Genomic DNA, 16,649 nt, shown 5'->3' on the forward strand with positions numbered 1-16,649 from the left:
TGACCTACTCTCTCACAGTGCCTTAAAAGGAGTGAGCCTTTGTTATTAAACAACTTCCTTTTGCATTTAGCCAATAAGAATACATCTACTGCAAACCAGTTTCACAGAAAAATCAAATGAAATCAGCACAGGTGTTTTTTAACATCAAGAAGTATCATATCTGGATAAAACAATCACATAACAGTTGTTTAAGTCCCTCTACTCCACTGAGCACTGTCCCACGATGCAAGGTCCATAACCCTCTTATTCAGTTAAGATGTTTCTGACATCCGGTACAGAAGACCAAAAATACTCAAGTGTTTGGACAACTAAATGAATAATCAAATACGTGGTGGGGGAGGGAGATATATATATAAAACCCTCATTAAATAAACTGTGCAAGTACTACAAAACTCACTGCATAGAATCTTAGCATCTCACAACTGAAAACAGGACTTTAGAGATCATATACTCAAACATGTTCATTTTTCAGATAAGAAAATAAGGACCAGATAGGATAAGTCTAAGGTCACATCCAGCTAACTAGTTGTAGATTAAGACAAGAATCCCGATCTCCTCACTATTCTACATCTTTCAGAACTAAATCTCACAGGGATGGATAAACAATGTACTGATAAACATCTATAATTCTGATGGTTTTGTGACAAAATTTTTTTAACTTTAAAAATACTTTGAAAGTCTTTCCTCATATTTTATATGCATATATTAAATGTTAAATCTCACTTTAAAGGAAAGCTAAAACTCAAAAAAAATGCCTCAAATGGAGAGATGTTCAGTTACTGTATGTGATTCCTACAAAATGTATCATTAGTTTAGCAAAGCAAGGATTATAGTTTTGTTAAAATTCATTTTAATGTTTTAGGATTTTTGTTGTAATCAAATATGGAGCTAACCTTAAGGGAATAAGCAAGTGACAAATGAGAAAGGCTTAAGAATTGAATTAGAAAATCCATTCTTTTATGCAAAAAGTTTTACTTTTGATTTTCAACAATTTTTAACCTTAATACTACAAACTCTAAAATAAATAGCCTAATTAGACCTCCCAAATGATCAGCATTCATGAATTTAAACCCAGAAAGATTTTAAAGTAAACTGTGACCTCAGGCTTCTCACCATTGTACTTTAAAAAGGAGAAACTCTGACTTATCATTAACATCCTCTGTTATCTGACAAGTACTAATTAGCTAGTGTAGTTCTATTCTATTTTAATGAATACCTGTTTAAAATATATTTCAACTGCAGAAAACACCTTTCATATGCCAGTTAGGTAAAATACTAATATCTCATACATTGTGCATGTTTTGTAGATGCACTGCCCATGTTCTGCTAATCCATTATATTAGAATTCTTTTGTTTCCAAATAGGAATTTAATTTAAAAAACTTAAAGAAGAAAGATGAAAATGTCTTTAAAATATAAACAGATCCAGGCATCTGGGTGGTTCAGTCGGTTGAGCGACCAACTCTTGATTTCAGCTTAGGTCACGCATGATCTTACGGTTGGTGGGATTGAGCACTGTGTCGGGCTCCGTGGTGACAACATAGAGCCTGCTTGGGATTCTCTTCTCCCTCTCTCTCTCTCTCTGCCACTCTCCTGCTCGTGCTCTCACTCTCTCTCAAAGTTAAATGAAAATAAAATAAAATAATAAAATAGAATAGAATAGAATAGAATAAAATATAAAATATAGACCTCTAATATTTAATACCATGTATTTGTTTTTAAAACCCTTCTTCTCTAAAGATATCTAAGATATGTTGTAAAATAAAGCAACTCACGAAACATGAATAATATTGTCATTTGATGAAAAATGTGCATATATGAGCTCATCTGTGTGCACACACAGATACACACATACAGAAGTATACACATAACTATACACATACAGGACAGCTGGAAAGATGAAAGGAGAAGCAGCACAGCGGTGGTTTTATCTAACAAAGGGACTAGGCACTGGGAAAGGGGCAGCTTTGGCTTTCCCGGTTATACCCTTCCATAGCATTTGAATGTTTTTTAAACCCATGACCATGGGGCGCCTGGGTGGCAGTCGGTTAAGCGTCCGACTTCGGCTCAGGTCACGATCTCACGGTCCGTGAGTTCGAGCCCCGCGTCAGGCTCTGTGCTGACAGCTCAGAGCCTGGAGCCCGTTTCAGATTCTGTGTCTCCCTCTCTCTCTGCCCCTCCCCTGTTCACGCTCTGTCTCTCTCTGTCTCAAAAATAAATAAATGTTAAAAAAAAATAATAAAAATAAATAAAACCATGACCAGACAAGAAAAACACAATCTTCTAAACCAAATATTTACAAGATTTAACCCAAGTCCACATGATCTTCCTGAGGCAAGAAAAGAATACAGTCGTGGAGATAGAGTCATGTCTCCACTTACTACTACAAGTCCTGTAACAAATCTTAGCTTCACAGTGGTTATCTTCTTAAAACTATGATGACCCTTACCACAGAGGGTTATTAAAAGTTCAAATGATAAACATATATAGAAGCACCATAAATTCCATACAAATTTAATCCATACAATCCATAAAATTCCATACAAATTTAATATCCTAAATAAAAGGATTAGGAAAAAAAAAACACTAGTTAAACAGTAGAAGCTGGCTATCACAAATGTCTGAAAAAGAAACAATGTTTTCTATTACGTACTTCTTAAGCAAAATCTAGCTAACAGTCTCCTAAGTATAGCCATTATCATTGGCTATTGAACTATGTAAAATAAAAAACAGATGACACCGAAGTTCATTTTTCTTAAATCACTAGAAATCAATATTTACAATTTCTTTATATCATTGTACTTCAAAGCAACCAACTATGCTAGCCAGAAAACCTCTTTAAAAGTTCTAAACCACCCCTTTAAAAAAAACACATACATGCATGTGCACACACATGCAGTCACAGAAACACCCTTGGAGTAAAGAGGAAGTATAAGATAGAGATCCATACACTTAAGTGAAATAATTTTTTAAATGTATACATAAAAAATATAACACACACTTTTCTTATACAAACTCTACCTAGAACATTTCCCTCAAAGATACACTTTTGTATTGTTTTTTAAAAATGTTTCTAAGAATTTTTTTTAAATGTTTATTTATTTTTGAGACAGAGAGAGACAGAGCATGAATGGGGGAGGGTCAGAGAGAGGGAGACACAGAATCTGAAACAGGCTCCAGGCTCTGAGCTGTCAGCACAGAGCCCGACGCGGGGCTCGAACTCACGGACCGCAAGATCATGACCTGAGCCGAAGTCGGACGTTCAACCGACTGAGCCACCCAGGCACCCCAAGAATTTAAGAATGTAAAACAATGTATTCATATTAGCACTTAACTTTCACAAATTCTTCTAAAAATAATACAGGATTTTTACAAGATACTCATTTCTAATATCAAATCATTATCATTTCTGTATAATGTGGTCACTTCACTACTATTAGAATTCAATATTAACACAACTATATACCATAATAGAATCATATGAAATTCTGCCCTTAAAAAGCAGTTCTTAATGGCTGTGGGTTCATGGATCTCTCAGAATGAGTTATAAATGGCCTTCTGGGGGGTGGGGGGGCACATGTACATTTACATACACATTTAGTTGATTCAAAAACATCTTCTGATGATCTATACACTGCTGGGGGCTCACTGGAAATCTCTGCATCCTAGAATACTCATCTTCATCTACAAACTAATGGTCCTTTCACAAAAATTAAGTAGGCTTTAATTTTATAGCTAGTTGACTCTTTAAAAAAGATAATAGAGCCTCCCTCCTGATCATGCATTAAAATTGTCTTTTCTCTGCAGCAGGAATTTAAAACAGATAATTTAATGTCTTACTTATTAAAAAATATCAGGAAAGAAAGGAAAGGCAACTTTAATGATCTGAGCAAGTTGAAAGGAAGCTGACTATCATTTCCTGGCCCTGGTGTGTGAAATCTCCAAAATCTCTCTGTTAAAAGTATACCTCTTTGTAGATGGAAAGAGTTCATCTGAATTAAGAGCATAAAACTACATTTCATATGTATTTCATATCCCCTATAATCCACAAACACTAAATATTACTAATTCAATGTATTAGAGCAAAACTTGCCTATGCATACCTAGTAGCATAAAAAATGAGGAAGCTGTTAACAGCATTTGTTTGTTTTTGTTTTGTTTTTGCAAGGATGAAGAGCCAGAGAAATTATCTGTTAAAGCTTAGTTTCACATGCAAATTAGTCACCAAACTGATATTGTTTCATTTTTCCCTATCTAACAAAGTACTGTAACATACCATTTTCTAGCTCAGAGGAAAAAGGATATGTAAGGTTTTTTTTCCCCCAAATAAGTGAAACTTCCCTTGTTAAACACCTACTTAATATTCTCGCTTTCATCCATATTCTTTCTCCTTCACCTCATCATTTCTGAAGAATATCTCCCTTAAAAAATGGCATGATTTCAGATCTTAAGCACTGAATTTTTTTAGAACTGCCATCCTGAATATTAATTATTTTACCTAAGCTGAAATAAAGTCATGTCTTCAAGGGCAAGAAGAAGAAGAACATGCCTTTACTGGAGGCACCCACAAAAGTGCTCTATCAAAACAGCCGTATAGAGCAACTGCTTACTACCTGAAGCAGACGGTCAGGTAACACTTCACTTTTAAGTACATTTGCTTCTGGAACTCTGCTGTACCACATCAACTAAATTAGAACTATACATCTCAAATTTTTAAAACTGTACCCCAAATTACTCTAGCTATCATTCTGAGAGAAAGTCTGATGAAACATACTAGGAGTTTCAGTACATAAATTACACAGCAAATACCTTATTTCCTTAAATTCTAAAAGTAAGATTTTAAAATATACCAGTGATGTAATAACAATTTTTCACAGGAGGGAAAAACCACTATGCTGATTCTCCTTCCCTTCTTTCACATTATAAATTAGGAAGAAATTAACTGATTTACCACCTCTTCACAGAAGCTTTAGCAAAAAAGACAAAACTTGAGTTTGGCAATCTATTCCCAAAATGCTTGTAGAAAAAAAAAAAAAAAGGCAGATTTTCTTACAGTTTCCTTGACACAGATCTTTATTCTAGACTCCAAAGACAGATTTTACAAAATAGCACCATTTCTCAAGTCCACAGAACTATTTATACATCACCAGTTTCTGAAACTACTGTATGTCGGACTGATTCAGAATTCACAGCTAATCCAACATTCTCATTTCATATTTGATTAAATGTATATCTGGAGATTATCAATGGTTACTCAAAATCCAGTAATTAACTGGAAGCCACACTCTGGGGCTCAGACTCAGTTGCCCTTTCTCCACCCTGCTCTTCCTCATTGGGGCTGCACCTAATTTCAGTAAGAGAAGATAAAAAGAGTCGTAACAACAGCTGCCAGTACTGAGTTCCCACCTATTCCCAGCAGTAGGCACATTTATGTCTAACCCGAACAACAATCCAGAAAGGTAGGTATTATTATCCCTATCTTACGATTTAAAGATTTTTTTAAATTAATTTTTGTTTAACTTGAGATTTTTTTTTAATAAAAAAATTTTTAAGAGTTTTTTTAATCTTTAAAGATTAAAATAAAAAAGGCTGAATGGAATTAAGTGTTTTGCCCCAGTCACACCTGCTAGGATTTAGACACTCTGACCCCCTACTGCATCTGGAAACGCACTCATACTTCAGAGTGTTTGTACTTGCAATTTCCTGGTCTAAAACACTCTTTTTTTTAAAAATATTTGTTCAGTTTTGACAGAGAGACAGAGAGCGGGAGAGGGGCAGGAAGAGGGAGACACAGAATCCAAAGGAGGCTCCAGGCTCTGAGCTGTCAGCACAGAGCCCGATGTGGGGCTTGAACCTACAAGCCATGAAATCATTTTTTTTTTTTTTCAATGTTTTTAATTTATTTTTGGGACAGAGAGAGACAGAGCATGAACGGGGGAGGGGCAGAGAGAGAGGGAGACATAGAATCGGAAACAGGCTCCAGGAAACAGGCTCCAGGCTCCGAGCCATCAGCCCAGAGCCTGACGCGGGGCTCGAACTCACGGACCGCGAGATCGTGACCTGGCTGAAGTCGGACGCTTAACCGACTGCGCCACCCAGGCGCCCCGACAAGCCATGAAATCATGACACGAGTCAAAGTCGGACGCTTAACCGACTGAGCCACTCAGGCGCTCTGCCATTTTAACTATTTTTAAGTGTGTAACTCAGTGGCATTAATTACAATCACGATGCATGCAACCATCATCACTATTTCCAAAACGTTTTCATCATCCCAAACAGAAATTCTTTAACCATTAAGCAATAACTCCCCATCCCCTCCTCCCATCCCCAGACCCTGATAACCGCTAATCTACTTTCTGACTCTGAATTTGCCTATTCCACATATTCATATGAATGGAAACACACAATAGTTGTCCTTTTGTTCTGGGGCTAGAACTTTCAGTAGAACATGGAAGAGCAGTGGTAAAATGAGCAACCTTGTTTTGTTCCTAATCTTAGGGGGAAGCTTTGATTCCTTTACCACGCAGTTTGATGTTAGCTGTGGGTTTGTCATAATTGCCCTGTATTGTGTTGAGGATTTCCCTTCTATCCCGTGGTGTTTCCTGAGTGTTTTGATTATAAAAGGGTTTAGGATTTTACCAAATGGCCTTTTGTGTATCAATTAAGACAACTATTTGTTTTTTCCCTTTGTTCTATTAATGTGATGTATTATAAGGATTGATTGATGTATGATGAATCAAATTGCACTCTTAGGATAAATCCCACTTGGTCATATTGTCAATTCCTTTTAATATGCCACTGGGTTCAGTTTGGTAGTATCTTGTTGGATTTAGGAGGCATGTATTTTGAAACAATTATTAGAAAATAACTCAAAAATACAGAGTGTTATAGCTTATATTATTTTTTAGTTATTAAGAATTATTTTTAATTATGTACATATACATTGAATACTGACTATATTCAATATTGAATATTGAATATTAAACATTAAAATGAAGTGAGAGGAAAATTTGTCGCTTTTTATGTCAATGATAAATTTTACAATCTCTTAAGAATGTTGCAATTTTAAAGATGTTGCTTAATATCATTTTTTTACATAACTACAAATATATAATGAATCTATTAAAAAAAAGATATATAAGATGAATATAGTATCAATAATTTTCAATCTACTTCTAGAACAATAAAGTAATATGAAAATGGTTTACCCCTTCATAGAAAACTTTTGCACAGTCCTTTGCTAATTTTCCAAAAAATAATACATTGATGGTGTTGATGTCTGAATCTGAATTTTCTTGTTCTACAAAGAGAAACACACATACAAAAAAAAAACAAAAAACACTTAATTAGATACAGCAGTTTTACACACACAGGAAAATTGATGACAGCTATATTCTAAAAACAATAGTTAATTCAAAATGCAATTATGAAGAATTAAAAATTTTATCATTCGCTTTTAGGTTAACCTTAAGTATTGCAAAAATAATGCACAGAATGCTATTAGGTACCAAAATCAAAATTATAACAAGTTTCAACTAGAATATATTTTATAAATTTCTATAAATATCACATTAACAGCACACAATAACCACTTTCTATTTATTTTCCATGTTTGTAATAAAAGGAAATGAAATACAACAATTACTCAATTTTTATACTGTATAACATATCATCCCCAAAGCAGTTCACTTTTACTGAACTTCTAGTAATCCACAGTGTCAGTACATTAAGTTTTATTCTAGAAAAGTGATTTTCTCCTCCCACACTCACAAATGGAAGAGTAAAAGAATAGAGTGTGCGTAAAGACCAAAGTATCTGTGACTCTGAAAATGAAATTTACTCGGGAAATAAGGAATGAATATTCTACAAGTAACCTCATTTGGATCTTCTAGGCTTTGGAAAAGAATCTGCACAATCCGCATTCTCCAGAGGTCACCTCCTGTAACCAGTGCGGTAGGGCCAAATGCTAAGACTCAGTTATACCATCTGAGGAAAAGTCTCATTCATATCAGCTTTCAAGTACTCAACTACTCCAAGAAACTGCCATGATTTCAGATTTTTTTGAATCTATGCAGTGCATGAAAGACCTCTGCCAAACTGACAGTCCTCTGTGTGAGTCAGAACTGTTGAGTCTGCTACTCTGTCAGATCTGGTGCCACCGAGCGGTCAAATAACTAACACGTGGCTGCACATTACCTCCCTTCACTTACCTCTTCAACTCCTCAAAGCAAGTATATACATAAATTGAAACACTAATGTTTCTCAAACACATAGTGGCTTCTAATCAAAATATAACACGCTTTGTTAATATTTGAAATGGCCTATCAGAGGTCTGTTTCTGGCCATCATGGACTAATAAGGACTGGATTTATTCTCATCTTAAAACAACTAGGAAACTAAGAAAAAAAATATGAAACAACAGTTTTCAGGTATCAGACAACAGTAAGTGTAGGAAAGCGATCTTTCTTTTTTTAATATTTCTAAAAGAGAGAGAGAGAGACAGACAGAGCATGAGCAGGGGAGGGGTAAAGAGAGAGGGAGACACAGAATCTGAAGCAGCTGTCAGCGCAGAGGCTGACTTGGGGTTTGAACCCACAAACTGCGAGATTGTGACCTGAGCCCAAGTGGGACTGAACATGTGCCCCAAGTGCCCCAAGTACCCCAGAGAGCAATCTCTTTGAGGAGGAAAATAAGGCAATTCTCCAGCTTAATTCCTGGAGAGTTTCCAGGCAGCAGAAAATGGGGCTCAAACTCAAACAAAGCTCAGCAGCCTCAGTGAATTCAGAAGAGCTCAGATACAAGGATACTAAGGTGGCTAGAATTTGCAGAGAAGAGTGTCAAATGGAAGAGAGCAGCACAGACAGAGAGTGCCCTGGTGATACGAAGATGGGTGCCTACAGATCTTTGGTGGAATGTTGATCTCCAATGGCATGAAGGCAAGAAGGTCAAGAAGCGGAAGAACCACTTGAAAGGAGTAGGCAGAACAGTTCTGACACTCACATAGAGCTAGGAGCTGTTCTGGTTCCAACCAGACAGAATGGTATCCTCATACGCAGAGCCTAGAATAGAGTTGTCGGAAGGGTATTTTCTCAGTGATAAGGCCAAATTAGCCTGAAGATAAAGGCTGTTCTATACACACCCCAACAAAGCTAATCAAACTGATTCTAAGAAAATTAAATATATCCTAAAATCAAGACAAATAGTATTTAAAGGATAGCAAATAAACCCAACATTAAACAATATAAAATTCTAAGCATCCAGCATCCAATAAAAAAAATTATCAGCCAAGAACATGAAGAGAAAATGGAAGATGCAAAAAAAATCTCAAAATGAACTTTCAGGGTAGAAAAATATAACATTAGAAGTTAATATGGGGCATCTGTGTGGCTCAGTCGGTTAATGACCAACTTTGGCTCAGGTCATGATCTTGCGGATCATGGGTTTGAGTCCCACGTTGGGCTCTGTGCTGACAGCTCAGAGCCTGGAGCCTGCTTTGGATTCTGTGTCTCCCTCTTTCTCTGCCCCTCCTCCACTCACGCTCTTTCTCTCTCTCTCAAAAATAAACAAACATTAAAAAAAAAAAAAGAAAAAAAGAATTGGGGCGCCTGAGTGGCTCAGTTGGTTGGGCATCAGACTTCAGCTCAGGTCATGATCTCACAGTTTGTGAGTTCGAGCCCTGCGTCGGGCTCTGTGCTGACAGCTCGAAGCCTGGAGTCCTCTTCAGATTCTGTGTCTCCCTCTGTCTGCCCCTCCCTGGCTTGCACTCTATCTCTCGCTCTGCCTCAAAAATAAACGAACATAAAAAAATGATTTTTAAAATTAAAAAATTTTAAAACATTAAAAAAAAAAGAGATTAATAGTATACCGAGTGGAGTTAACAGATTAAAATGAATAAACTGTTACAGAAAACTGAAAAACAGAGAAGAATCAATGAAAAGTTGATTTTAAAGATCAACAAAACAAATCTCTAGCCAGAATGATCAGGGGGAAAAAAATGATAGAGAGAATCAATGAAACAGAACATCACTACATTAAAAGTAGATCATATCAACATTAAAAGTATATCAAAAATATATTAGGAATAACTTTATGCCAATATACTTGACAACTAAGATGAAACAGAAAAATTCCTTTAGAAACAAACTATCAACATTACTTAAGGAAAAAAGATAACCCAAAAAGCCCCATAAAAAATGAAGACATTGAACATAGGGTTTAAAAGTTTCCCATAGAGATTTCCAGGCACAGCTGGCTTCACTGATGAATTCTACAAATACTTAAGGAAGAAATAAAAGCAGATAAACTCATCCAGAAAATAAGAGGAGGCACTTAACACTCCTTTCAGGAGGACAGCATTACTCTGATACCACAGTCAAAATCACCACAGAAAAGACAGAGTTGGAACAACATCCTTCATAAACTGTTTAACCAAATATTAGTAAATCAAACTAACAATATATCAAAAGGATGATACATCAGGCCTACCACTTGATCATGCTTTATTTTTCTTCAGACATTTCTACTTAATACTAACTACTTTTGTAATTATTTATTCCCCTACAATGTAAACATCATGAAAGCAGGGGCTTTGTTTTGGTCACTCACTGCTGTATCTCCCGTATCTAAAACAGTATCTCATATGTAACTGGTTTTCAGTAGTTACAGAATGTTGTAGTTCAAAGTCTGTTTCCCATTCACTGCTGCAGACCCTTCTTCAAACCAATTTCAGGCTTTAGATGAGATCTATTTTGGTCCTCAAATACTCCATGGTAGCTCTTCCTAGCTTACTAGGATTATTTGAAGGTTACTAGGAAGAAGGAATAATCTCCTAACTATATCTAGGTAACAAATAACATGCTGAAAGTAGTATTTTAAGAAAGTTAAGTTTGCTAGGCTGTTTAGGTCACACTAGTGAAACTAGAAGGTAGAGGCATCAGTTAGCTATTTAACAGTCTAGATATGAGATTAAAGAAATCTGAAATGAAACAGAAGCAATGGGAGAGGGGAGAGAGGATAGACAGTGGGGGAAAATTTAATGGAAAAAAATTATTTCATCCTATAGTTTCTTACACTACTGTGCCTATGTGAGTATGTACATATATGAAGTTATCCATTTGCAGATTACAAGCAAAAGGTTAAGCAGAAATGGTCGTATTATATTGTATACCTTGTAATGCAATCTTCAAAACAGCTGTTCTATTTCCACCAGAAGTTAAAGAAGAGATAATTGAGAGTTTTCCCTAAAATGAGAAAAAAATAGTTATACAGAAGAGCCAAAAGAGCTTTTTATAACAGCAAGAAATAAGGGAAAAAGGGGGAAAAAAAAACAAAAAAAACAAGGTACTGTGTTCATGTCACCATATTTAAGACATGAAAGTGATTTTACTAGAGCAATGTCCAAAGACCGAATTATTTAGGTTCACAATTTAACTGTTAAACAATCTTGTTAGTCAAATATTATCCAATACCTCATTTTACAGATAAAGTGAAGAGGCTCACCTTCAGTTCCATTTTAACCTAAAAAGTTATCCTCTACTAAAGAAAAACAAAAATTTTGCTCCTGGAAAGAAAGAAACACTAATTTGAAGAAGGGGCACCTGGGTGGCTCAGTTAAGTGTCCAACTTTTGATCTCGGCTCAGGTCATCATCTCACAGTTCAGGAGATCAACAGTCTCTCTCTCTCTGTCTCTGCCCCTCCCCTGTTGGTGCTCTTTCTCTCTCTCTCTCAAAATAAATAAACAAAAATTAAAAAAATTTTTTTAAATAAAGAAAGAAGGGTTAAAAAGTGCAGAATGGTCATCTCGTAAGTAAGGTCTGTGGGACGACGCAAAGGACGAAGGCACACATCAAGTTTAGTCCTCGGTTTTCTGTAATGAACCAGCTATCTGCTTAAAAAAGTTACTTCATCAGAGTTCCTCAGACAAAATGAAGTATTTAACCTGGTAGTTTCTGTAATTTCTTCTGGCTCTAAAATTTAATGATTCTATCAATAAATACATTATAGGTTTCTTTGAAAACTTCCATATAGAAATAAAAGTTTAAAAGACTTTTAAAATGGATCACGTAAAACATATCTCAATATTCTAGACTTTGATGTAACCACCAACAACAAAAAACTATGTGTGTAGACCAATTTTACTTATAAGATAGGAATTCGAAAAAAATTAAATTAAGGCTATCAGTTGTGTGGGATTTGGTCAAAAGTAAAAGTAAATAGTTCCACTTAGGAGGCAGAAAGCTGGAAAAAACAACAAAAAGGTGGACAATGTACAAATTTCAACATCTTTCTTGACCCACCAGAGAACTGAAGTCAAAAGACAACCAACTAATCAGAAATCTAGGAAAAGAGAAAAACTTCCAATAAGACAGGGGCAACAGGGAGTTGAGGTCACAAGGCAACCAACTTATCAGAAATGTAAAGGGAAAATCTTCAGGGAGAGATGGGCGGTAACCACTTGCTCACCTGAGGTAAAGCTGCCTGACATGTGTCAGAAAATTCATCTAATATATTTTTTTTAACGTTTATTAATTTTTGAACTAGGGAGAGCACGAAGGAGGAAGGGACAGACAGAGAGAGAGAGAGAGAGAGAGAGAGAGACAGAAGATCCAGAGTGGCCTCTGCGCTGACAGCAGAGAGCCCAATATGGGGGCTCAAACTCACAAACGACGAGATTATGACTGGGCCCAAGTCAGACACGTAACTCACTGAGCCACCCAGGTGCCCCCGTCTAACATTTTTAATACTTTGCTAAAGGCCAAGTGTGGGTAGTGACAGGACATGAAGCTTTTGGGAGCTGCAGACACAAGGGGAACTCACCCGCTTATAAGCTGTTCTGCACAAACCTGACAAAGTTGAGGCCAAGAGGGGATGGGGATACAAGGTTGGTAGGAGTTACAGTAGGAAACCCTGCCTGGATGTCCCCCATCTTTCTCAGAACAAAGTCGTTGAACTGCTGGGAGGAGAGCAACAAACTTATGTATCTTACTAGAGCTTCAGTGAAAACCTCCTGTAGGAAAAAAAACCACTCTCTACCCCTTCAAGCGATAAGCAGGAAAAGGTATACAGGTGTTGAGGGCCAGACCTACAACTAAGGACAGGCCAGAATCACTAAGGAGACCTCACCCACAAGACTGAGGTGGCACTGCCCGACAAGACTGAGGCTAAACCGGAACAGAGAACATCCACTCATCGCAAGACTAACAAGTGTCGCAAGATTTTTACTAACATGTAAAAATCAACATGACCCACTATTGAGACAGAAGCAAAGAACTGGGAGAGAAACTTTAGCTGAGGCTAAGCACAAAGAAAGGACCTAAAACTAGACAATGAGAAAACCCCTCTGGCCAACCAGACCCCATCCTACATACAAAGTAACTCTAAAGGAATTAAAAGCCTGTAGTGCACCGAAGTAACCAGAACAACAACAAATCCCAAACCTTGCTCAACTTCTAACTGGATTAACTCAACACCACACAAAAGGCTGAGCAGAAAGGCCTGCACTTTTCCAGGAATAAAAACTACTGAATATGGTTTCCACTGCTCTTCACAAGAGCCAGAGTTTACAACAACAAATTACAGAGGCATACATTAAAAAACAAAAACAAAAACAGGAAAGAACACTGTCAAGGCACAAAGCAATCAAGAGAACCTCAATCAGGTTAAATTAATCAAACCGAACTCAAAACAGATGCTTTTGTTACTCTTGCACCTGATCCCACCGGATGTACGCTCTAAGGGAGAGTCCAGAATGACTGAAAAAAATGTGATGTTATGCTTTCTGGAATGGGATACACAGGTCTGTAATAATGGAGAGCAAAAAATTCAAGCAACTAGGGAGAGATGTCCAGCACCTGGGGAGAAGCCCCCCCCAAACCTGGAAAAGGAACTCCTTAAACATCAGGAGGTAAAGGGGAAAGAAGGAATTTTAATCTTTGTCTTTCATAACTATTCCAGAAGCCGTCCCGTCACCACAAAGGAAAGGTCCTGGAGCTGCTCTCACAAACTATAGGAAACTCTGAAAAGTAACTGCATCCCCACCTGAGGGGCATGGCCCAGCTCCTGTACCTTCAATAGAAGATACTTTCAAATGATTCCACAACTTACAGGGCAAATGAACTGGACAAGTAGGCCAGATTTAAGTGACTGCCCTCAAGCAGTCTCTCTGAACACAAGGACTAAACTGAAGTACTAGGAATAAACTGGGGGCCTTAGGGCTTCCCAGCTGGCAGACCACACAGAGGACCTGTTAACTTATGTTGCCTGATTGATCCACATCCTTTCTTGAGGACCCCTAACAACTTCAAACTCTTTGTTTCCAAGGGTAGCATGTATGCCCTTAATATCGTGCTTCCTGTGTGAAAACCAGAAATTAACTAAAAACAAACAGTATGATTTGCTCCTAGGGATAGTTATAAAAAATATTCAAAAGTTTAAGAAAACACCCTCAGTTGATTATGTGGCCCTCAGTTATATACAAAGTAGGCAGTTTTATTCACAGTAAGAGTTATTCCATTAGAACGATAATACAAAATTTGTTCCTGTCTTCAGCTGAAGTGAGCAGAGAAAAATGGAGGCTGAACTAAAGATTAAGCTTTGAAGTTTAAGGATGACTGTATAATGAGAGACTTGCAGGGGGGATTTATGTCCCCAGTTGTTTACATTTCATTTCAATAAGAGGTGGTTGAAACCTAGAGACATTTCTCTACGTTGCAAACGATGTATGTACATTAGGGAGATTAGGTTTCTCTCTGTCTCTCAGGAGGGGAAGGTAAAGCTGGATAGCCATCCTATATAAACTCCCAGATTCATAATTTCAAGGTTCCTTTTCTACAGCACAAGAAATCCCCTTTATACACACAGGAAGACTTTTGATCCTCACTATACTGTCTTGAATGAGGAAGGTGGGGATAGGAAACTGATGCAGTCACTGCTGAGAGTAAAAATAATAGCTGGCTTATACTCCAGAAATCTGCTAGCTTCCAGGATAAAAGTCAATTAGTATTAGATATTAAAAATGTATCATCCCATCATTATAAGAGTGGGGTTTTCCTAAGGTCAGTGCCTCTCAAAAGGGATACAAATGCTTTTGTGCACAGTAGGAACCTGATCTATTTGGCTCCCTGTCTCCTGACCAACCAAATCTGCACACCAACTCAAAAGGTGGATTATACACTGTTGCTTAAGAACTATTTGACCACTTGACATTTACCCCAAATGAAATGAATACCTACGTTTATGTAAAAATTTGTATGAGCATTTATAGCTGCTTCATTCATTATTATAAAAAACTGGAAAGAATCCAAATACTGCTACACTGAGGAACGAAGAAATGGACTGTGATGGAATTCTAGTCACCAATAAAAAGGAAAAGTACTAATAAACAGCAACCTGGAAGAATCTTGAATGCATCATGCTAAGTGAAAGAAGCCAGCCTCAAAAGGCTACTTAGTGCAGGATTCCATCTACATGGCATTCTTGAAAGGTAAAAGTATACTGTCAGAAAATTGGTAAAAAGTGGTTGCCAGGGGTTGGAATTGGGAGTAGCACCTGACTATAAAATTTTGGGGGGTGATGGACTGTTATGCAGCTTAATTATGTTTGTGGTTATATGTTTTTATACATCTGTCAAAACTTGCAGAACTGTATACTGAAAAGTGAATTTAGCGGTAAAATGCATTTAATAAAACTCAAAAAACATAAGTAAGAGATATTTGCAGGCTAAAAAAGGTTATGTGGGACGCCTGGGTGGCTCAGTAGGTTTAACATCGGACTCTTGATTTTGGCTCAGCTCATAATCTCAGTCATGGGATGGAGTCCCGTGTCGGGCTCTGTGCTGACATAGAGCCTGCTTGGTAGTCTCTCTTTCCCTCTCTCTCTGTCCCTCCCCCATGCTCGCAGGAGTGCTCTCTCTCTCTCAAGAATAAACTTTTTTATAAAGTATTTTTAAATTTAAAAAAGGGTTAAGGATTCAAACTGAGATATGAAAAATAAGAGATTCATTCTGACAGATGAAAGAAGAGATTATATACTTTGACTTAACTTTTAAAAATGAGCATTGTTCATGAAAATGTGATAATCATGAGAAATGAGTAAAAGGTGTTTCCTTGGTTTAACCCTACTGAATACTAACATGTTCACTTATGTCTAAAAGGAATTATTGTAATAAAGGGCTAACATTGAAAAATAGGGGGCCTCTGGGTGGCTCAGTCAGTTGAGCATCTGACTTTTGATTTCAGTTCAGGTCACGATCTCACAGTTCGTGCAATTAAGCCCTGTATGGTTTCTACATAAAATATAACGAAATTCTGTTTTTCCTATAGCATAGTTGATTAAAATTTTATTTTTGTTATTGACAGTTTACAACAATTGTATTTAATTTCACCACTCATTATTAGTAACCTCGTGTAAATTTTTAGGACTGTTGTCAAGTTTGAAAAAAAATTTCTATTGAGTTTCTTTCCTATGTAAGCTGTAAGATTTGTAACAATTGTCCTCAAAGTAGCTTCAGATTCCATAGTTTCAGTACTTATTTTTGTCCACCAACTACACACACCCGATGCTAGGTGTGACAGTATATATTCATACCCTGGTACAACTTTGGTCCCCATACTTTTCTCCTACACTACCCAGTGAGTTGGAATGTTCCTGGA

At 36.9% G+C, this 16,649-nt stretch overlaps 1 protein-coding gene across 3 annotated transcripts in view; it reads right to left on the bottom strand.

The window, feature by feature from the left end:
* POT1 (protection of telomeres 1) overlaps window positions 1-16,649 on the bottom strand; it is a 79,479-nt gene that overhangs the window by 58,749 nt on the left and 4,081 nt on the right. For all 3 annotated transcript variants that reach the window (XM_049641774.1, XM_049641772.1, XM_049641773.1), the window contains exons 3-4: window positions 11,167-11,239; window positions 7,208-7,299 (exon numbers count right to left, since the gene is read on the bottom strand). In XM_049641774.1, the coding sequence (XP_049497731.1) occupies window positions 7,208-7,299; window positions 11,167-11,239 (165 nt within the window). The remainder of the gene's footprint in view (window positions 1-7,207; window positions 7,300-11,166; window positions 11,240-16,649) is intronic.

The sequence above is a fragment of the Panthera uncia genome, chromosome A2 (genome assembly GCF_023721935.1).
Source record: "Panthera uncia isolate 11264 chromosome A2, Puncia_PCG_1.0, whole genome shotgun sequence".
NCBI lineage: Eukaryota > Metazoa > Chordata > Mammalia > Carnivora > Felidae > Panthera > Panthera uncia.